The sequence below is a fragment of the Rana temporaria genome, chromosome 4, assembly GCF_905171775.1.
Source record: "Rana temporaria chromosome 4, aRanTem1.1, whole genome shotgun sequence".
Lineage (NCBI taxonomy): Eukaryota > Metazoa > Chordata > Amphibia > Anura > Ranidae > Rana > Rana temporaria.
Window position 1 is genome coordinate 370,347,301 of NC_053492.1, and position 22,654 is coordinate 370,369,954.

General features: G+C 44.0%; 2 protein-coding genes across 3 annotated transcripts in view; one reads left to right on the forward strand and one right to left on the reverse strand.

The window, feature by feature from the left end:
• Positions 1–19,866, reverse strand: part of GNPAT (glyceronephosphate O-acyltransferase) — a 50,116-nt gene extending 30,250 nt beyond the window's left edge. The window contains exons 1-8 of the mRNA XM_040350939.1: positions 19,676–19,866; positions 18,014–18,205; positions 14,374–14,550; positions 11,874–12,003; positions 9,865–9,992; positions 6,263–6,338; positions 644–795; positions 415–545 (exon numbers count right to left, since the gene is read on the reverse strand). Coding sequence (XP_040206873.1) covers positions 415–545; positions 644–795; positions 6,263–6,338; positions 9,865–9,992; positions 11,874–12,003; positions 14,374–14,550; positions 18,014–18,205; positions 19,676–19,705 — 1,016 coding nt within the window. The 5' untranslated portion in view covers positions 19,706–19,866. The remainder of the gene's footprint in view (positions 1–414; positions 546–643; positions 796–6,262; positions 6,339–9,864; positions 9,993–11,873; positions 12,004–14,373; positions 14,551–18,013; positions 18,206–19,675) is intronic.
• Positions 19,867–19,913: 47 nt separating this feature from the next.
• Positions 19,914–22,654, forward strand: part of LOC120937595 (uncharacterized protein C1orf131-like) — a 29,044-nt gene continuing 26,303 nt past the window's right edge. The window contains exon 1 of one of the 2 annotated variants that reach the window (XM_040350942.1): positions 19,914–20,114. In XM_040350942.1, coding sequence (XP_040206876.1) covers positions 20,042–20,114 — 73 coding nt within the window. In that variant the 5' untranslated portion in view covers positions 19,914–20,041. The remainder of the gene's footprint in view (positions 20,115–22,654) is intronic. The other variant, XM_040350940.1, reaches the window with a different exon arrangement.

Below are 22,654 nucleotides of genomic sequence, written 5' to 3' on the forward strand. Positions count from 1 at the left end.
GCTGCTGCTGACAGCTCAGTGAGAGATGATACCGCTCTAAAAACTGCTGATCCCTTGGTTTTGCTTCCGTCCCACTAAACCAAAAGGGTGCTGGCTATGCACAGGTCCATTGGATAGAAGAAGATCCTGGACTGCCGCACTCCTTAAAACAATGTCTTTATTGTAAGGGCTGTATGTGCTGACAGCTCAGCCTGAGACCAGACTGGAGCAGTTGCAGAATAGAGAAGAATAGATAAGTATAGCAATCTCTTCTTTACAGGCCTAGACATTAGGCTTCGAATGTGTCCGAGTAGGTTTAGCATTAGTTTTGACTGAACTTCCACGTTAAATTAGTATTCTTTTTCTACTGTTTCTGCAAAATCATGACAAGAAAAATGTTGACAGCATCAATAAAAACATATAAAGAAACTATACCTAGGAACAAGATTATATTGGGATCGGTTCAGTCTTCCAGAGGCCAGAGCTCTCAATGATATTGGTTTTCCAAAAAACACATGAATGCTTCCAAAGTTGTCACTAAGAATTTTCCTGGCCTTTAGCAAGCCCTAAAAAAAAAAAAAAAAAAAACACCCCAATGTACATCATTAAGCATACATACATTACATTTGAACGAAGGCAGAAACAAAGGTGCAGATAATCTTACCGATGTAGATTCTTTGGGTTTGGGCACTCCAAGAAGCTCATAAGCATAAAGAGACTCCTCTAGTACTCGTTCATAGCTAATGCTAATCGGTACCAGATATGTATCGAACACTTCCCCTTTGAAAAATGGCTCCATGATCACACTAAGAAGACCTGCAAGAATTTCCATTATAGATTACAAATATAAAACTAAAGATTGTTGACTTAAAGTGTTACTAAACCCAGGAGCATGCATTTACTAGTCTCCCACGGTACACAGAACATGGAATTTAATTATTTTAGTAAATATAAACTTCTAAATACATTTTCTCATCAGCAGTCTTGTGATTTCTATCAGTTCCTGGTGAAGTTTGTAGGAGTTTTCATACTGCACTGAGCTGTCCAATGGGGCTCCTGACCCTCTGTCTGAACAGTGCCGATTGGCCTCCAAGGGGTCTGTCATATCGGGGTCTGTCATATCCAGTGGGGAAGATTTGTGCATACAAGATCAAGCAGCCTTTTTACACAACCCCTTAGGTTCCACAGTGAGGAAAACAAAAATGCTTTACTGCATATACAGACTGATTTTACTGTTGTGGGTTTAGTAACACTTTAATAAGCAATTAAATAGAGGGGAGCAATTCATTCACATGGTTTTGCCCCTTCAATGCTTCTATTTGTTTATGGGACCACCAACCACATTTAGGGCAAGTGTCAATGGGCTTTGAGTTTGTATCAATGGGAAAATGCAGTGTGCTTTTGATATCAGTTAGACACTTCTGAGATCATTCATTGGCCAGGTGCATTTGATCTGCAGTTGACATCCTTCTAACCTACTCCAAGCTACTTTTTGTAATTCAATAGACTGGTATTGAAGGGAAGCAGTTCTGACTGCAACAAAAGCCTACTGATGCAGGCATAAAGAACGCAAAACAAAGTGGAACGCCAAATCATTAAAGCCTCCCTACATGCATCTTTTCAGAGATATACATTCTACATCTATGTATAACTGTAGTCTAACTGGTCCAATTTCCCCATATGAGCTTCTTTCTCCTCAGTGGGTCTTTCTCCGAGACTGAACAGAATGCAAGTGCTGCTTGGTTCTGGAGTAATGTAAGCAAACCTGTGTGATCAGGGCCGGGGACAAGTAAGGGGGGGGGGTTTGGGGTCACGTGCCCTGGGACGCTATGTGGAAAGCGGGCGCTGATGAGAACTCAGCTCTCCAGCTACCTGAATGCCAGGGGTGACATCATTCTTGTCATTCAGAAAAGCACACAAAGTAGGCAGCAATAGCCGCTAGAGCAGTGGTTCTCAACTCCTGTCCTCTGGACCCACTAACAGGCCAGGTTTGCAAGATAACTGAAATACATCACAGCTGATATATATTGCTGCTCAGTGATTGCAGTATTGTAGTCTGCATCTCCCCAAGGTAATACTTAAAATCTGGCCTGTTAGTGGGTCCTGAGGACAGGAGTTGAGAACCACTGCGTTAGAGGGTGGATTTTGCTCCCCCCCTCCCTCCAGCTGCGTCACTGCATCTCTTTCCCCTACCACCTCTGGCAGGTTTCAGGCTCTGGTGTAGGACAAGTCCTAGGCAGTTTGCTGGCAGTATTTGATGTCATTGCTCCTGCTCCCCGTCCAACTGCAGAGCACAGAAAGTAGGGGGATGAGACTGGAGCAGGCTGAAATTGAGGAAGGTGTTAACATTGCTGTGACCATTAATGCATGTGGGGGATGGGAGGTTAACTTTCACTGCCACTGACCTCACCGCATTGGTGATTTTTTTTTTGCCCCTTCATTTGGTAGTGTTGCGTCTCATGGTTTGGCAACTCTTCCACGGGCCGGTGAGACTATCTACAACGTTCTCTATCCCTGTTTCATCTGGGTTATTTTGGATAAAGGAATCACAGGCCATTAGGATAATATATCTTTAAAAGAAGTTACACTAATGTTTATCTGTACCTGTATATGAGATAGGAGGTCCCCGAGGAAGCAGATGTTTCCATGAAACGCATCGACTTAAGTGTCTAATCTCTGCAAGACTACCATGCCATGCATTTCTCATCCCCCTAGTGGAAGGTGATTGGTAGCATTAATGTTCATGCATGTATGATGTATGTTTTTATTGAACTTTTTATTGGATGAAATAAAGTTTTGTATTTTTAACATATTATCTCATGTATTTGTGTCCTCTGACATCAATGCTGGGAGTTATTAATGTGTCTTCCGATACCAGTGTTGGGGGTTATTATGGCATCCACCGGCACTAATTCTGGGAGTTATTATAGCATCCACTGACACCAATATTGAGGGTTAGTAATGCATCCTCTGACATCAATGCTGGGAGTTAATGCATTCTCTGATACTGGTGTAGGGGGTTATTATGGAATCCACTGACACCAAAGCTGAAGGTTATTAATGTGTCCACTGACATCAGTGCTGGGGGTTACTACCGAGTCCACTGACATCAATGCTGGGGGTTATTAATGTGTCCGACATCAATGCTGGGAGATATTACTGGGTCCACTGACATCAATGCTGGGGGTTACTACTGAGTCCACTGACATCAATGCTGGGGGTTAATGTGTCCGACATCAATGCTGGGGGTTATTAATGTGTCCGACATCAATGCTGGGGGTTATTAATTTGTCCGACATCAATGCTGGGGGTTATTAATGTGTCCGACATCAATGCTGGGGGTTATTAATGTGTCCGACATCAATGCTGGGGGTTATTAATGTGTCCGACATCAATGCTGGGGGTTATTAATGTGTCCGACATCAATGCTGGGGGTTATTAATGTGTCCGACATCAATGCTGGGGGTCATTAATGTGTCCGACATCAATGCTGGGGGTTATTAATGTGTCCAACATCAATGCTGGGGGTTATTAATGTGTCCGACATCAATGCTGGGGGTTATTAATGTGTCCGACATCAATGCTGGGGGTTATTAATGTGTCCGACATCAATGCTGGGGGTTATTAATGTGTCCGACATCAATGATGGGGGTTATTAATGTGTCCGACATCAATGCTGGGGGTTATTAATGTGTCTGACATCAATGCTGGGGGTAATTCTTGCGTCTGGGAAGGAAAAGGGGGGGCGCAGTTTTGCATCTTCGCCCCTGGGCACTGATTGACCTTGTCCTGCCACTGTGTGTGATGATGAACCACCATAGGGGGTGTCACTGATAGGCTCAACTTACAGGAAAAGGGGCATGTATGTGCAAAATGGTTATTAAAATACTCAGAAGATAAAGTATTATTCCAGCCAAAATGGATTTTGGATAGAGTGGAGAAAACTTACAATCCTTTATAAGTTTCACTGCCATCTGAAAGCACCTTTACCAAAATTTCTCATCTAATCTTTTGAAAACTGTTTTACTAGTTAGACCCCATTCACATCTAGGCGTTTTTACGCCTGTAGCGCTACGCCTCTGCCGCCAGAGGGCTGGAAATACATGTCCCTCTATGGAGATGGTTCACATCTCCACGCCGAACGCCGGACGCCTGTCGCCTGCGGCGTGAAAAAAGGTCCCGGACCTTTTTTTCAGGCGTCTTCGAGCGTTCGGCTAGGAGATGGCAATCATCTCCATAGAGGGGGTCATCTTGGGACACATCTAGGCGGACAATACCCGCGTTTTGTCGCCGCAAATCGCGGTACAAAACGCCACTATTTTTACCGCGATTTGCGGCGACAAAACGCCGCGATTTCGTCCGTCTAGATGTGAATGCAGCCTTAGAAAGTGAGAAATAATCTGTGGTAGGGACACAACAAGCAGTAAAATGCTGATAGGGTTCTAACCTTCTACTGTACAAAAAAAAAAAAAAGCCTCTAATAGGGAGAAAGAAAACCTGGCTGGGGTTTTTACACTTTACCACTCTAATAAAAACAAAACCGTTTTGGCCGGATGTGCCCTATTCTGCAATTCATTACACTATGGGGTTGATGCACTAAACCTGGAGACTGCAGAATATGGTGCAGCTGTGCATGGTAGCCAATCAGCTTCTAACTTCAGCTTATTCAGTTAGGGCTAGTTCACACCAGACACAGTTTCGTGTGCATTTTTTCTGCACTAAATATGCATGCACAGTGTTTTCCATGTATTCCGGTGCAGAAACTGACTGCATGGTGTTAACTAGAGCCAACTAGAGCCATTGAAATACATGGAAAACACATGGGAACTGCGTCTGGTGTGAACTGGCCCTTAAAGCGTAACTGTAAAACGAAAATTATCAATCAGCTGTGCACCTGCAGGGCACTAATGAGGAAAGCTGCTGTGCCCGCATCCCTTTAGACATGTTCCTATTTGGAGTATCTCACCAAAAATGAAATTATTTTTTGTGGGGAAATACCTAAAATCTGACTTGTATATTAGTGCAGACTTCTGGGCCAAATACACAGGCAGGAAATTATGTTTTATGGGGGGGGGGCGTTCTGCACACATTGGGGCAGATCCACGTACATCTGCGCATATTTCCGGGCGTAGCGTATCTAAGATACACTACGCCGCCATAACTTATTATTTTTTTTTTAATCCTCAAAGAATTTGCGCCGTAAGTTACGGCGGCGTAGTGTATCTTTGTCGGCGTAAGGGCGCGCAATTCAAATCGATGTGATGTTTTTTCTGAACGGCGCATGCACCGTCCGTGGGGGTATCCCAGTGCGCATGCTCGAAATGAAACCGGAACAAGCCAATGCTTACGACGGTGATGTCATTCTACGCAAATCCCTATTCGCGAACGACTTACGCAAACAACGTAAAAAATTCAAATTTCGACGCGGGAACGACGGCCATACTTAACATTGAGTACGCCACAATATAGCAGCCTTAACTATACGCTGGAAAAAGCCGAACGCAAACTACGTAAAAAAATGCGCCGCCCGGACGTACGTTCGTGGATCGCCGTATCTAGCTAATTTGCATACTCGACGCGGAATTCAACGGAAACGCCACCTAGCGGCCAGCGTAAATATACACCTACGATCCGACCGCATACTAAGACGTACTCCTGTCGGATCGATCTCTCATTCCGTCGTATCTTGTTTTGTGGATACAAAACAAAGATACGACGAGGGAACTTTGAAATTACGTGGCGTATCAATAGATACGCCGGCATAATTTCTTTGTGGATCTGGCCCATTCTGTGTACAGAACACCTACTGGTAGCCATATTGCATTTTCAGAAAACTACAGCGACTGCAGATTGAAAAGGAAAGGTAATTTTTTTATGACATTCAATTACAATATGACTTGTGCAGCAATTGTACACACTACATTTTTTTCTTTATTTGATATTTTTTTTCCCACCAAAGTGGAGTTACCCTTTTTAAGCTTTGACAATAAAACCTAGAAGCTGATTTTCTGTGCAGAGCTGCACCAGGTTTTACACTCTCCAGTTTTAGTAAATCAACCCCTATGCGTTTCAGCTTTATTTAGGTGATTTAATTTCTATTTGTGATCTAATTTGAATACGTCAAGTAGGAAGAATTTGATATTGTGTAAAATATAGTGAAAATCAAATTAACACACAGCCAAACTTCTTCACTGTTGCAGTGCAAAACACAGCTTTTTAATAAATACATAATTATCTATCAAGTATCTTGAAAAAAGAAAACACCCAAAAAGACAAAACCTACCAAACTTTGGGTTTAATGTCTTGCATGATCTGCTTCTTTGACCTTCAAGAAAGAACTCCACTGGAGCATATCCATTCTGTGGGAGAGATCTTAAAGTCATGACATGATACAATTAAATGCAGCAGCTAGTCACTTCATAATGCAAACTAAATGCGCTCTATATCTTAGGCCCTTTTCACACTACAAAATAAATCCGTTTTAATAATCCGTTTTAAAATCCGTCAGATAATGTTAAAAAACGGAAGTTATACGTCCTTTATAAAATATCATTAAAGTCTATGGGATTTTTTTATGTTCCGTAAAGATCCGTAATAGTCCGTTATAACATACGGACGTTAGTTATAACGGAATATGTGACGGGTCTTGCACTATTTTTTGTAAATTTTTTGTCCGTTGCAAGTAACGGATATATTAACGTCCGTTATATTTTAACATTGAAGTCTATGGCACATGGACGTTAGTAAATGTCTCCGTAAATGTCCGTTATGTTAACGGACGTTAATTTTACTGAGCATGGATATTCAGGGGAACCCCGCCGTCAATTTAAAACAAAAATGATGTGCGGTTCCCGGTAAATATCCATAACCAGACCCTTCAGGTCTGGTATGGATATTCAGGGGAACCCCGCCGTCAATTTAAAACAAAAATGACGTGCGGTTCCCCCTAAATATCCATAACCAGACCCATTATCCGAGCACGTTGACCTGGCCGGCCGCAGAAAAGAGGGGGGGACAGAGTGCGGCCCCCCCTCTCTCCTGAACCGCACCAGGCCACATGCCCTCAACATGGGGAGGATGTCCCCATGTTGATGGGGACAAGGGTCTCATCCCCACAACCCTTGCCTGGTGGTTGTGGGGGTATGCGGGCGGGAGGTTTATCAGAATCTGGAAGACCCCTTTAACAAAGGGGACCCCCAGATCCTGACCCCCCCCTGTGTGAAATGGTAATGGGGTACACTGTACCTCTACCATTTCACGAAGGAAGTAAAAAGTATTGTAAAAAAAACACACTGACACAAAAGAATAAAGTCCTTTATTAAAAAAAAAAAAAAAACTCCAGCGCTGAAAAATCCACTCGTTCCCGGCTTCCTGCGTTGTCCTGATCCTGCGACGGGTGCGGGTGATCTCCCGCGATGAGAAGATCCAGCGTCGGGTGATCTCCGCTCTGGCGATGTGAAGATCCATCCATCCGGCGCAGCAGCATCCCGGACCTCCTCTCACCGCTGGGCACAGCCCAGCGAATGAGCGGCTGAAGCTGTGACATTTCTTATATAGAGGAGGCAGAGCCACCCGTCACGTGACCCTGCCCCCTCTGACGTACCTCTGCTACGTCACTGGGGAAGACCAAGAAGAGGAAAGACCTTTCCTCTTCTTGGTCTTCCCCAGTGACGTAGCAGAGGTACGTCAGAGGGGGCAGGGTCACGTGACGGGTGGCTCTGCCTCCTCTATATAAGAAATGTCACAGCTTCAGCCGCTCATTCGCTGGGCTGTGCCCAGCGGTGAGAGGAGGTCCGGGATGCTGCTGCGCCGGATGGATGGATCTTCACATCGCCAGAGCGGAGATCACCCGACGCTGGATCTTCTCATCGCGGGAGATCACCCGCACCCGTCGCAGGATCAGGACAACGCAGGAAGCCGGGAACGAGTGGATTTTTCAGCGCTGGAGTTTTTTTTTTTTTTTTTAATAAAGGACTTTATTCTTTTGTGTCAGTGTGTTTTTTTTACAATACTTTTTACTTCCTTTGTGAAATGGTAGAGGTACAGTGTACCCCATTACCATTTCACACAGGGGGGGGGTCAGGATCTGGGGGTCCCCTTTGTTAAAGGGGTCTTCCAGATTCTGATAAACCTCCCGCCCGCATACCCCCACAACCACCGGGCAAGGGTTGTGGGGATGAGACCCTTGTCCCCATCAACATGGGGACATCCTCCCCATGTTGAGGGCATGTGGCCTGGTGCGGTTCAGGAGAGAGGGGGGGGCGCACTCTGTCCCCCCCTCTTTTCTGCGGCCGGCCAGGTCAACGTGCTCGGATAATGGGTCTGGTTATGGATATTTACCGGGAACCGCACGTCATTTTTGTTTTAAATTGACGGCGGGGTTCCCCTGAATATCCATACGACTTCTGGAGCTGGACTTCAAGAAAGGGTGAAATGTTTTTTATTAACGGACGTTAGAAAGGAATGATATAAACGGATGTATACGGATATATACGGATAAACATTATCCGTTTTCAATAAAGGAAGAATGGTAAAATATTTATCCGTATGTATCCGTTATTAAATCCGTTAATAAACGTCCTTTAATAGGTGCAATACGGATATTATAAAACGGAGATACAATCCATAGTGTGAAAGAAGCCTTAAAAGTAGAACTAAAGGCAAAACTATTTTATTTATTTTTTTGGAAAGAGTAGAGAGGAATTAGAATACTTGTCAGTGCCCCTGTTATGGTGATTCACCCTCTCTCTTGCCCTGTTTACCACTGTCATTGATAGTGAAAGTAAAAGAAAATCCCAAATTTTGGGGTGTCCCCAGAAATGATATAGCGGGGAAATCTTCCAATGGGGACCAGTGGCGATTTTTTTTTTTATTGAAGGGGTGTCAAACAACCATCCACCCCCCCTCCCCCCGCTGTTTGCCGGTCGGTCTAAAAACGTACCCCATCATGGCGGGTGGCAGGCAGCATGGCTCATCTCAGAGTCCTCTCTTCCATGGCGGCTTCCAGCACCTCCCCTTCTCGGCATACAATAGGATCGCCTGTCCTTTCAGCCAATCGGGTGACCAGTGTCAAAACCCACCTCCTGATTGGCCGGGGGGAAGATCAGTGTTACAACAGCGAATATCGATTCGCTGTTGTAACGCACCTGGGTGGGCTCGGAGCACACTCTCTGCGACCCAAGCCCACCCTATAATAAAGCCTAATAGTTCTAGTTTAATAAATAATTTTTGGAAAGCGCTTTTCTTGAAAAGGTGCTGTAAAGCAGGCGTGGAATTTTTTTTATTGCAGCAGTATTTTAAGCAGTATAAGCCGGCCTAACTCTTTCTGAATTTACCTAAAAGTAACTTTTAACATCCTCATAAATACGAAGATATAGGTTTTCCTCTTTGACCCCTTTTAGACAGGGTGGACTCTGTCAAGCGGATTCGCCTGCTCGCTGATCGACGCTTAGCAGACGGATGAAAGGTTCGTGTCCACTCCACTAGGCAAAGGTGACACGGACAAAGCCCGCTATTCTCTAAGGGGCGGATGGATGGAAACGGACTGCCTCTCCACTTCAATTTGACTGCCATCCGATCCAATCCACCAGAATGATGGGGAATGGATCCCCGTCTGTTTGTTTTGAGTGGAGCAGATTGGATCGGATGCCAGTGGGTGTCAGCCGCTCCATAGAGAATAGGTGAATCGATCAGGTCCGCCTGAAAAACATACAGGTGGACCCGATCAGTCTGCTGGCGTGAAAAGGGCATTTATCCTAATGAAAAGGGACAAACGGAAAGTCAAAAGCATTAGCAGAAAATCAAAACATAATAACACCCCCTTTCCTATGACTTTTCAAAGATGTTGCCATCGTGAAAAAGAAACAGATTATTTTTTATACTGACCCTCAGCATTGTCTTCACATATTCAGCAAAGACTGTCCAGTACAATTTGTTTCCTCGAAATGTACGTCGCATGAAAAAGGCACCAGACATACGAAGCAGCTCACCAACAAGTTTCATGCTCATGAAGTCTGATAATAGAAAAGAAATTAAAAATTATTTATTTATGTGTATATATATATATATATATATATATATATATATATATATATATATATATATATATATATATATATATATATATATATACACACACACATACATATACACACACACATACATATATATACACATACATACATACATATATACCCAAAGGCAACATCCGTGCCCTGAGGACCTCAGATTCCAAACAAGTCATGGCTAATTCATTAGAGATCATTTTAGAAAATTTAAAAAGGGGAAGTGAAGTGTACTTTATTTATTTGAAGCATTGGTATAAAAACTGCAAGAATTTACACAGCATTTTACATATCATACATCCACATCAGTCCCTCTCAAGTAGCTTACACTCCAAGGTCCTCATTTCACATCCAAAAATGAATGCGCACACATACTGGGGCCAATTTAGATGGAAGACAATTAACCAGCATGTCTTTGAAGTGTGGGAGGAAATTGGGACTACCCAGAGGAAACCTACACAAGCACAGGAAGAGCATGCAAACTCCATGGCCATGATTCAAACCGAGGACCCCAGTGTTGCAAGGCAGAAGTGCAAACCACTATACCACTGTGCTGTCCATTTCTCCCAATCTTTCAAGCTGCAAAGGGACCGGTAATGTATGCAATAGGAAATGCAATCAGCAGTGCCAATTTTAGCATAGATTTGTGCCTCAAGTTTGTGTCCGAAACACTGGGACACAGCTGTAAAAAGAATGTCTACAAAAGCCTACCACTTTATGTACACTTTTACAACTACTTAAGGATGGCTTCACACTAGTGTGAATTGGAAGTGGGTTCCCTGCATCCACTTCACAATAACAGGAGATTGTGTTTGGCTCTCTATGGTGAGCGGGAGAGGACACTAGTGTGTGTGTGTGTGTGTGTGTGTGTAGGAGGCAGTGGACACTGCTATGGACAGGGCCACCCCCAATGCAGTGATCTCTGCATTCTGAGCGCAACGCACGCCCGATCCCTGCATTCTGAGCGCAACGCACGCCCGATCCCTGCATTCTGAGCGCAACGCACGCCCGATCCCTGCATTCTGAGCGCAACGCACGCCCGATCCCTGCATTCTGAGCACAACGCACGCCCAATCCCTGCATTCTGAGCGCAACCCACGCCCAATCCCTGCATTCTGAGCGCAACGCCCCCCTGATCCCTGCATTCTGAGCGCAACGCACCCCTGAACCCTGCATTCTGAGCGCAACGCACCCCTGAACCCTGCATTCTGAGCGCAACGCACCCCTGAACCCTGCATTCTGAGCGCAACGCACGCCTGATCCCTGCATTCTGAGCGCAACGCACGCCTGATCCCTGCATTCTGAGCGCAACGCACGCCTGATCCCTGCATTCTGAGCGCAACGCACGCCTGATCCCTGCATTCTGAGCGCAACGCACGCCTGATCCCTGCATTCTGAGCGCAACGCTGCCTGATCCTGCCTTGGGCTTCATTCAAACTGATCTGAATGTAGCTGCATTATTTTCAATGGAGCCATTCACACAGGTGCGTAAACACAATCTGCTTTCAGATCTGTAACCGAGAATCTAAAAATCTGCATCTAAGAACATGCGCTTTACCCACTTATGTAAATAAACGCATGTATAGCGTGCAAATTAGATCTGATCAAAAGGGAAAAATAAAGCATCAAAAAAACAAGTTATGTATGCAAACAGATCTATGCATTTAAAAACGCATCTATACCCAAGTAGTTTACTTATCATTATGCAGGAACTTGTCTCCTACAGAACACATGTAAGAACATGAGTAAAATATTTACAGCCATGTGAATAAGGCCTTCAAGTGGAATGAATGCTTCAAAAATGATTATGCAGATAAGGACAATACTTGCCCATGCCAGCTGCAATGACAGGAAGTGCAAGGTCATAAGTGTACAATACGTAGGACATCATCAAAAAATCGATGTAGCTCCGATGACTTGGTAGAAGCACAACTGGATGCTCATGAATAGCTTGAGCCAACTGCAAACAAAGATAAATGTAAGCCAATGGGGATTTTAAACTTGTTCTTGTGATGTGCTAAATTACAAAGAAAATGCGCAAGATCTGAAATACAGTCATAATTATAAAAGTACTTTCCATAAATAAAAAGTAACATGCAACAAAAAGATCTTGGAGGAGCGTGTTCTGGCAATAAAATTGTGGTATGGTATGGCTTTGGTACAGGACCAGCAAGCTTTCGGTACAAAGATGATGACATGAGTATGCAGAATAGGGGTTAAAGGGGTTGTAAAGGTACAATTCTTTTTTCCTAAATGGCTTCCTTTACCTTAGTGCAGCCCTCCTTCACTTACCTCATCCTTCGATTTTGCTTTTAAATGTCCTCATTTCTTCTGAGAAATCTTCACTTCCTGTTCTTCTGTCTGTAACTCCACACAGTAATGCAAGGCTTTCTCCCTGCTGTGGAGTGTCGTGCTCGCCCCCTCCCTTAGACTACAGGAGAGTCAGAGCGCCCTCTACGTTGCAGATAGAGAAAGGAGCTGTGTGTTAGTGGGCGTACTGACTCTCCTGTAGTCCAAGGGAGGGGGCGAGCACAACACTCCACACCAAGCATTTCGCCTTGCATTACTGTGTGGAGTTACAGACAGAAGAACAGGAAGTGAGGATTTCTCAGAAGAAATAAGGACATTTAAAAGCAAAATTGAAGGATGAGGTAAGTGAAGGAGGACTGCACTAAGGAAAAGGAAGCTATTTAGGGGGGAAAAAAAACCTTTACAACGCCTTTAATTTGTGTTGGGGTTGGTTTTGGATTTAGGTTAGGGAAGTTTAACTTCTTGAGGCCTGCGCTATAGCCGAATGACGGCTACAGTGCGGATCTGAATATCCAACTGGACGTCAATTGACGTCCGCCCCTTTGGGCGTTCCCCACACGCGCTCCAGAGCGCGCAGCAGGGAAACTCTGTGTTGGCTGTGTCCCTTGGACACAGCCAATTACAGATCGCCGCGAATGGCCTATCGGAGTGGCCGTTTGCGATGCGATCTGTGCGGCCAATGAGAGATGATCTCATATGTAAACATATGAGATCATCTCTCATTGCCGGCTCACACAGAGACAGCGTCCTGTCTCTTGAGAGGAGACCGATCTGTGTCCCTTGTACATAGGGACACAGATCGGTCACCTCCCCCAGTCACCCCCCTTCACCTACAGTTAGAACACTATATAGGAAATACATTTAACCCCTTCCTCACCCCCTAGTGTTAACCCCTTCAATGCCAGTCACATTTATACAGTAATTAGTGCATATTTTTAGCACTGATCGCAGTATAAATGTGAATGGCGCCAAAAATGTGTCAAAAGTGTCCGCCATAACGTCGCAGTCCCAATAAAAAAATCGCAGATCGCCGCCATTTCTAGTAAAAAAAAGAAATAATAAAAAATAATAATTCTGTCCTCTATTTTGTAGGCGCTATAACTTTTGCGCTTATTGCGATTTTTACCAAAAATATGTAGAAGAATACGTATCGGCCTAAACTGAGAAAATTTTTTTTTTTTTTTTTTTTAATTGGCATATTTATTATAGCAACAAGTGTATTTTTTTTCAAAATTGTCGCTCTTTTTTGTTTATAGTGCAAAAAATAAAAACCGCACATGCGATCAAATACCACCAAAAGAAAGCTCTACTTGTGGGGAAAAAAGGACGTCAATTTTGTTTGGGAGCCACGTCGCACGACCGCGCAATTGTCAGTTAAAGCGACGCAGTGCCGGAAGCTGAAATTTCACCTGGGCCGGAGGGGGGGTATATGTGCCCAGTAAGCAAGTGGTTAAAGGTAACTCCACCTTCGAGGAAAAAAAAAAAAAAGATCAACAAATTTAAAAATTTGTAATACAACATTGTGACACAAGTCATATTGTAATTGAATGTTATTGAAAAATCGCTTTTCCTTTCACCCTGCAGCCCTATCATTTTCTGTAAAATGCAATATGGCAACCTAGAAGCACTCTGTACACAGATTGTGTACAGAACACCCCCCAGAGATGTCATTTCCTGCGTGTCCGATAGGCTGATTTTCCCAGAAGTCTGTGGTAAGATACAAATCAGATTTTGGGCATTCCCTGCAACAAAATTTTCATTTTTGGTGATACTCTCCGAAAAGCAAATCATGTCTAACATAGGGTGGATTTTACTTAAATCAAGTGGATTCAAATCATAAATTTTTATAGAGCCGGTTCACAAATCTCCGGAGCAAATTGCACAGGAGTCCTGTGTGTCTTTTGTTCCATTTCAGGTCCGAATTCAGCCCACAATTCAGACTGAAACCGGTCCTGAAACGGTGAACCAGGACGCACCGGACCCCTGCTGTGAGCCACTCAATGCTTTAAACATCACTTACCCTCTGTACGCCCTCCTCGTTGACACAAACTTTTTGGAATAGTGTTTTGAAGATCTTGCTCAAGGTGAGAGCAAACATTCGAACAGTTGCAAGATTTAAATTTTGACCCATTTCATCTAAGATATCAGCTGCCTGATCCTGAATAACATCGCATGATTCTCCAGATTCGAAACTGATCTGCAGATAAAATACAGAAGAATCCCATATATTACACAGATCAACCACGCTTTGCAGTTAGATCATGAAGGCCATATAATAAGCAATAATGATGCACAAAGTATAGTAACATATTAACACTGAACTCCAGCCTTATGCACCAGTGTGCATGAGGCCTCATGCACACTGGACGTTAAATAACGTTATAAAAACGCCAGTAGCTTTGCAGTGAGTTTTTCAACTTTTTTCAAAGTTTTTTTAATAATGTTTTTTAGCGTTTATTAGCGTTTTTCCGTGTTAGCGTTTTTTGGTTGAAGAAAAAAAAAATATATATTTTTTTTCAATGGATCAAAATGTTAACCACTTAAGGACCGCCTCCTGCACATTTACATCGGCAGAATGGCACAAGCACGTACCTGTACGTCCTCTAAGAGCCCAGTCCGAAGCTCCGTGACCACGGCCGCGGACCCGATCGCCGCAGGAGTGCCGCGATCGGTCCCCGGAGCTGAAGAAGTGTAAACACAGCTTCCCCGTTCTTCACTGAGGCGATGTCATTGATCGTGCGTTCCCTGATATAGGGAACCACGATCAATGATGTCACATGTTCAGCCCCACCCCCCCTACAGTTAGAAACACATATGAGGTCACACTTAACCCATTCAGCGCCCCCTAGTGGTTAACTCCCAAACTGCAATTGTCATTTTCACAGTAAACCATGCATTTTTATAGCCTTTTTTGCTGTGAAATGGACAATTGTCCCAAAAATGTGTCAAAATTGTCCGATGTGTCCGCCATAATGTCGCGGTCACGGAAAAAAAAAAAAAAAAACGCTGATCGCTGTCATTAGTAGTAAAAAAAATAATAATAAAAATGCAATAAAACTATCCCCTATTTTGTAAACACTTTAAATTTTGCGCAAAACCAATCGATAAACGCTTATTCCGATTTTTTTTTGCAAAAATAGGTAAAAGAATACTGAGGAAAAAAAAGTTTTTTTTATATATTTTTGGGGGATATTTATTATAGTAAAAATGAAAAAATATTGAATTTTTTTCAAAATTGTCTCTCTATTTTTGTTTATAGCGCAAAAAATAAAAAAACGCAGAGGTGATCAAATACAACCAAAAGAAAGCTCTATTTGTGGGAAAAAAAAAGGACGCCAATTTTGTTTGGGAGCCACGTCGCACGACCGCGCAATTGTCAGTTAAAGCGACGCAGTGCCGAATCGCAAAAACTGGCCGGGTCCTTTACCTGCATTTTGGTCCGGGTCTTAAGTGGTTAAAAAACGCTGGTGAGTGACGTTTTTGAGCGTTTATTGACGTTTATCAGCGTTTATCAGAGTTAAAGCGTTTTTACAGCTGAAAAACGTCTCTCAGAACCCACTAGTTTTGGGGGTTTTTTACTGCTCAAAAACGCCACTGCCCAAAACTGCTGATAACAGCCTATGTGTGCATGGACACATAGGATAACATGATGGAGAGTTTATTGACTGTAGAAAAAAACACCCACTGCCAAAAACAGCTGCTGTAAAAACGTCCAGTGTGCATGAGGCCTAAGTCTTGTACAACTGTCAAGGCTCCTCTGCTATATTGAAATTACTTGATATTGATTTCACTGCATCAGGGCATTGTACTATTTGCACAGATCCTCTTAGGCTCGATTCACACCTATGCATGTTGCTTTTGAGCATTTTTGCAGTGCTTTTTGCGGTGCTTGCTGCATCTTTTGTCACGTGTTTTTACCGCGATTTGCGTTTTTTTTTATTATTATTTTTTTTTTTACATTTCCTTTAGTAACCAGCTAAAAACAGGAAAAAAAAAAAACACAAACTGCAAATCGCGGCAAAATCGCGGTACTTGCATTTTGGATGCGGGTCCATTGAATTCTATTACATGGAAAACGCTGCTTTTTGCAGGAACAAAAGTCCCCGACCCTTTCCAAAAACGCAGAGGCACAAAAAAGCATTGATGTGAACATGTTCCATAGGAAACCATGTTAAAAAATGTCCCTGCATCTCTGCAAAAAGCACCAAAAAACACATTAGTGTGAATGAAGCCTAAAGAGCCAAACCACTGCTTGCATCAGGGCTTAGGGCTCTTGAAAGGGGTACTGTGATGTTTTCAGGAAGCTGTGTACAGCTGGAGGGGGAACTGAACACAGAAGGTTTTTTTCTACATTAATGCATAGAATGTATTAAAGCAGAGCTCCACCCTAAAGTGGAACTCACGCTGATCGGAACCCTCCGGTGTCACGTTTGACACCTTTCAGTGGGGTGGGGGGTGCAGATACCTGTCTGCTGCGGACGGCGCTGGACTCCAGGACAGGTAAGTGTCCTAATATTAAAAGTCAGCAGCTGCAGTATTTGTAGCTGCTGGCTTTTAATATTTTTTTTTCATGGCACATTCGCTTTAACCACTTCAGCCCCGGAAGAATTTACCCACTTTCCCGACCAGAGCACTTTTTGTAATATGGCACTGCATCGCTTTAACTGACAATTGTGCAGTCGTACACCCAAACAAAATTTACTAAATCTTTTTTCCCACAAATAGAGCTTTCTTTTGGTGGTATTTGATCACCTCGGCGGTTTTAATTTTTTGCACTATAAATAAAAATAGAGCGACAATTTTGAAAAAAAATTCAATATTTTTAACTTTTTGCTATAATAAAGATCCCCCAAAAATATTTAAAAAAACTAATTTCTTTCTCCGTTTAGGCCGATATGTATTCTTCTACATATTTTCGTTAAAAAAAAAACGCAATAAGCGTATATTGATTGGTTTGCGCAAAGGTTATAGCTACAAAATAGAGGATAGATTTATGGCATTTTTTTTATTAAACATTTTTTTATTAGTAATGGCGACAATCTGCGATTTTTATCGTGACTGCGACATTATGGCGGACAGATCGGATACTTTTGACACTATTTTGGGACCATTGTCATTTATACAGCGATCAGTGCTATAAAAATGCACTTATTACTGTGTAAATGACACTGGCAGGGAATGGGTTACACACAAGAGGGCACTCAAGGGGTTAAGTGTGTCCTAGGGAGTGATTCTAACTGTGGGGGGTGGGGCTACCAGTGACATGACAGAGATCACTGCTTCCGATCACAGGGAGCATTAGATCCCTGCCATGTCACAAGGCAGAACAGGGAAATGCCTTGTTTACATAGGCATTTCCCCATTCTGCCTCTTGGTCTCATGATCTCGGGCCACCAGCGAACATCGAGTTTGCAGGACCTGTAGGCACGCTCCCACGGCGGGCGTTGTTGGCAGCACGCATGAGCCCGCAAGGCTGCAAATTCAAATGTACGCCCATTTGCCTGCCTGTGCCATTCTGCCGACATATATGTGTGTGCCGCGTTTGGCAAGTGGTTAAGTTATGTTACAAAGCACTGCTTGAAATAACATAAGCCATGCAGGAGCATTGGAAACAATAGCGCTCAAGAAACTATGGTATAAAATAACAATAAAAAAAATACCTGCTTGATAACATATTGCAGCTGCTCGGAGTGTAAGACCATGCTTTTCAGGGCACTTGGCTTGCATGGTGTGAGACTTCTGTAGATCACAGGCGAGAAACATTTCATTGCATATCTCAGGTCACTCGACTGTCGCCGCTCTTCAAGTATATCTTCGAAGACATCCCTTTTCTTGTTTCTGAATTCCCTTTGCTGTTGAGCAGAATAATAGCAGGTGAAATCCGACTTTAACAAATCTTTTTATGAATCTTGTGAAAAGCGCAACACTGAGTTTTCAGCCGCAGAGTTGTAGGACATGGTAATGTGTGGTACAACAAAGCATGGTGTATGTGCCTTGCAGTTAGACCCCTTTCACACTGCGGTGCGGGCGGCGTCGGCGATAAAGTGCCGCTATTTTTAGGGGCGCTTTACCATCATATTTGCTGTGGTTTTCAATTTTAACCACCGCTAGCAGCCGAAAAAGGGTTAAAACCACCCGCTGCAGCGGTATAGCCGCGGTGCCCATTCATTTCAATGGGCAGGAGCAGTATACACGCTGCTCCTTCACCGCTCCAAAGATTCTGCTAACAGGCCTTTTTTTAGCGTCCTGCCAGCGCACAGCTCGAGTGTGAAAGCCTGAGGGCTTCACACTGGAGTGTGAGGAGCGGCTCTTTCAGGGTGCTTTGCAGGCGCTATTTTTATCGTTATAGTACCAGAGTGTGAAAGTGGCATATTGTACCGTGATTTGCCGCGACAAATTGCGGGGTTTTGTCCCGCGATTTGCCGCGACAAAACACGTCGTTTTTTGCCTACAATACGCCAGAGGGGTGATTGAAACATTGTCGGCTATGCCGAACGCCGCCTGAAAAAAAGGGTCCGGGACTTGTTTTGAGCTTTAGGCGTACGGCGTTCGGCGTGGAGATGTGAACCATCTCCATAGCCGACAATGTTAAATCACCCCTCCAGCGTATTGCAGGCTGCAATAGCGTCGGGCGTCAGGCGTTAAAACGCCTAGGTGTGAAGGGAGCCTTAAAGTGTTACTAAACCCACAACAGTAGAATCAGTCTGTATGTACAGTAAAGGATGCTGGTTATACTGGCTGTGGAACCTAAAAGGTTAATCCTCTGCATTGTGTATAAAGGCTGTGTGATCCTGTCTCTCTGATCCTCCCCTTCTTCCACTGTCCCCAATCCATCTCCCGATAGAACAGAGCATTAGGTGACAAGCTGCACACTCTTAGTTTGGTGTGCATTGAGTTTTCTTTTTCTTTTTTTTTGGAGACTACACAGGGCCAATCAGCACTGTCCAGGCAGAGGGTCAGGGGTCCTGCAGTCTTATAAGGCAATCAGGGGAGAATGAAAACTCCTCCTACAAGCTTTAACCAGACACTGATAGAACTCCCAAGACTGCTATATACTGCTGATGAGAAAAGGTATTTATCAGTTTATATTTACTAAAATAATTAAATGTCCATGTTCTGTGGGAGACCAGATATAGTGAATGCAGGCTCCTGGGTTTAGTAACACTTTGTTGTGCTGTGAAGACATAACACACATATAGAGGAGGATTCCAATCTGACTCCAGAAGTGGAGGTGTCAGTGTTGAAGGAACACGATGAACACTTCTATAACTCCCTCAGGAGGATCAGCTCTCATCATTCATTCATTCATTCCACCCGCTTACTGAGTACGGGGTGCCCACAGCTGCCTCCATTGCTCCACTATTCCCTTCAGCGACCCCTCGGCTCTGTGATCATCGTCTTCTCCTCTCCTCCACTCACACACCGGGTGAAGTGGTCAGACAGAGGCACAGGAAGAGGCGGGGATCGCCCAAACTGGCAAGGCGATTGCCATTTTGACAGCTACGGGAGCCGTGCGGGACAAACATAGTCAGATAGCGAGTGTACTGGGGACCGAGTTTGGGCATGGATCGAGGACTTCCGCCCGGCTGCTGGTGACCCAATCCAGGCACGGAATAGGGACTTCCGGTTAGTTCCCCCTCACACACGTGTTTGTGTTGATTTGCTGGATCAGATCTTAGCTCGGTACAATGACAGGGGGAGAGGAGGAAGGAGATGTTCAGGATCAGCTGGATTCTGTGCTCAGTAACCTGTATGATTTCGGTAAGTGAGGAAGTCTCCTGATCACCGATCTGTGCCACAACCAGAATGTGATTGGCACCCCTTTCCCTGCTGCTCTTTACAGAAGGTGTAAGCCCTAACTATACTTCGGGACATACTAAAAGGAATGCCCATAGACTTTAAAGAGGAAGTTAAACCCCCAATTTTTTCCTGTAAAAAAAAAAAAAAAAAACCCTGCAAGAAAAAGGTATAATGAGCTAGTATGTGGTACTTACCTGATATCAAAGCCTCCGAATCGCTCCTCGTTCCCCTCCGCCACCATGTTCCCTCGAAGCATCTTCCTTGTATCGCTGCTCCGGCCCTGTGACAGGCCGGATCGGTTGATGACGTCACTGGCACGATCCCCGCGCGTTCTCGGGTTTCTATCCCATTCAGAAAACCGGCACGCTCAGTGCGCCTGCGCCGTTGTCTCGACATCAGTGCAGTGTTTTCTGCAAATATCTTCTTAACCGTGTAGATTAACCCCTGGACCATATTGCTGGTCAAAGACCAGACCACTTTTTGCGATTCGGCACTGTGTCGCTTTAACTGACAATTGCGTGGTCATGCGACGTGGCTCCCAAACAAAATTGGCGACTTTTTTCCCCACAAATTGACCTTTTGTTTGGTGGTATTTGATCACCTCTGCGTTTTTTATTTTTTGCGCTATAAACAAAAATAGAGCGACAATTTTGAAAAAAATGAATATTTTTTACTTTTTGCTATAATAAATATCCCACAAAAATATATAAAAAAAACATTTTTTTTCCTCAGATTAGGCCGATACGTATTCTTATACATATTTTTTGTAAAGAAAAAATCGCAATAAGCGTTTATTGATTGGTTTGCGCAAAAATTATGGCGTTTACAAAATAGGGGGTATTTTTGTGGCATTTTTATTATTATTTTTTTTTTTTACTAGTAATGGCGGCGATCAGCGTTTTTTGTTTTTTTTTCGGTTCTGCGACATTATGACGGACACTTTGACACATTTTTGGGACCATTGGCATTTTTATAGCGATCAGTGCTATAAAAATGCATTGGATTACTATAAAAATGCCACTGGCAGTGAAGGGGTTAACACTAGGGGGCGGGGAAGGGGTTAAGTAGGTTCCCTGGGTGTGTTCTAACTGTAGGGGGGTGGCCTCACTAGGGGAAACACTGATCTTCTGTTCATACATTGTATGAACAGAAGATCAGCATTTCTCTCCCTGACAGGACCGGGAGCTGTGTGTTTACACACACAGCTCCCGGTCCTTACTTTAACGAGCGATCGCGTGTGCCCGGCAGCGATCGCGCCCGCCGGGCACGGGAGTTGGGCACGAGCGGGGGGGGCACGCGCGCACCCCTATTGGCTGCTGGGCGAGGTGACGTATAGCTACGTGCTCTCGCCCAGCAGAGCCGACCTGCCGCCGTATAACTGCGGCGGCTGGTCGGCAAGCAGTTAAGGAGATATTTCTTGCACCTACAGGTAAGCCTTAGTCTGGGACATACTAAAAGGAATGACAGAAAGGAATGGCCATAGACTTTAAAGAGGAAGTAAGCCCCAACATGACCAATATGACAAAACAATCACATTGGACTCTGATCAAGAGAGCGAAACATTGCGTGGCTGGCAGTTTCGGCCAAGCCGTGCATATCGGTGGTGGCGGACAAAAAAAATTGCTTGTATATGGTCAGTCAATGAAAATTTCTGCGCCCTTACGTGTAGATGGAATGCAAGTGACTCGCAAAGGTGCAGAAAATGGCACCAATCGATCCCAGTATGATCTTTTTTTTTTTTTCGCCACCCCTGAACAACTTGGTAAAGTCTAAACCGTCACTATCTGTCACTCATTGCTTGGCCACGCCATATTTTTTTTTTTTCTCAATCGATGTCGCTTTCATAATTTTGTCAACTAGTTTTCTAAAATATTTCTGAAAGGATTTGCACTTTTTCTCAGTGTGAATGTGTGCCAAACAATCAAAGTATATTAAAGCGGTGGTTCCCCCTAAAACAAATTTCTAACAATACATTCGTAAGACCCGTTACACTGCGGGTAGGCTGGCATTTGTTTTGTTTTTTTAATACATACCTCGATATCGGCGTTTCGTCCCATGGCGGTGGGCGTTCCTAGTTGATTGACGTTCCTCCGACGGGCGCATACTGTGCGTCACGACCTTCCGACAGAAGCCGAACGTCATTGCGCAGGCGCCGTATAGAGTCGGCTCTATACGGCGCCTGCGCAGCGACGTTCGGCTTCTTTCGGAAAGTCGTGACGTCACGTATGTGCCCGTCGGAGGAACGTCAATCAACTAGGAACGCCCACCGCCAAGGGACGAAACGCCGATATCGAGGTATGTACTAAAAAAACAAAACAAAAGCCAGCCTACCCGCAGTGTAACGGGTCTTACGAATGTATTGTTAGAAATTTGTTTTAGGGGGAACCACCCCTTTAATCTTCCTGTTGGGACTGAACTTTTGTGAGTGATGTACTGCTTCTGATTTTCTGATTTTGAATTCTTCAAAAGGGTCCAAAGCTTTATTTCCGTGGGCACATAGT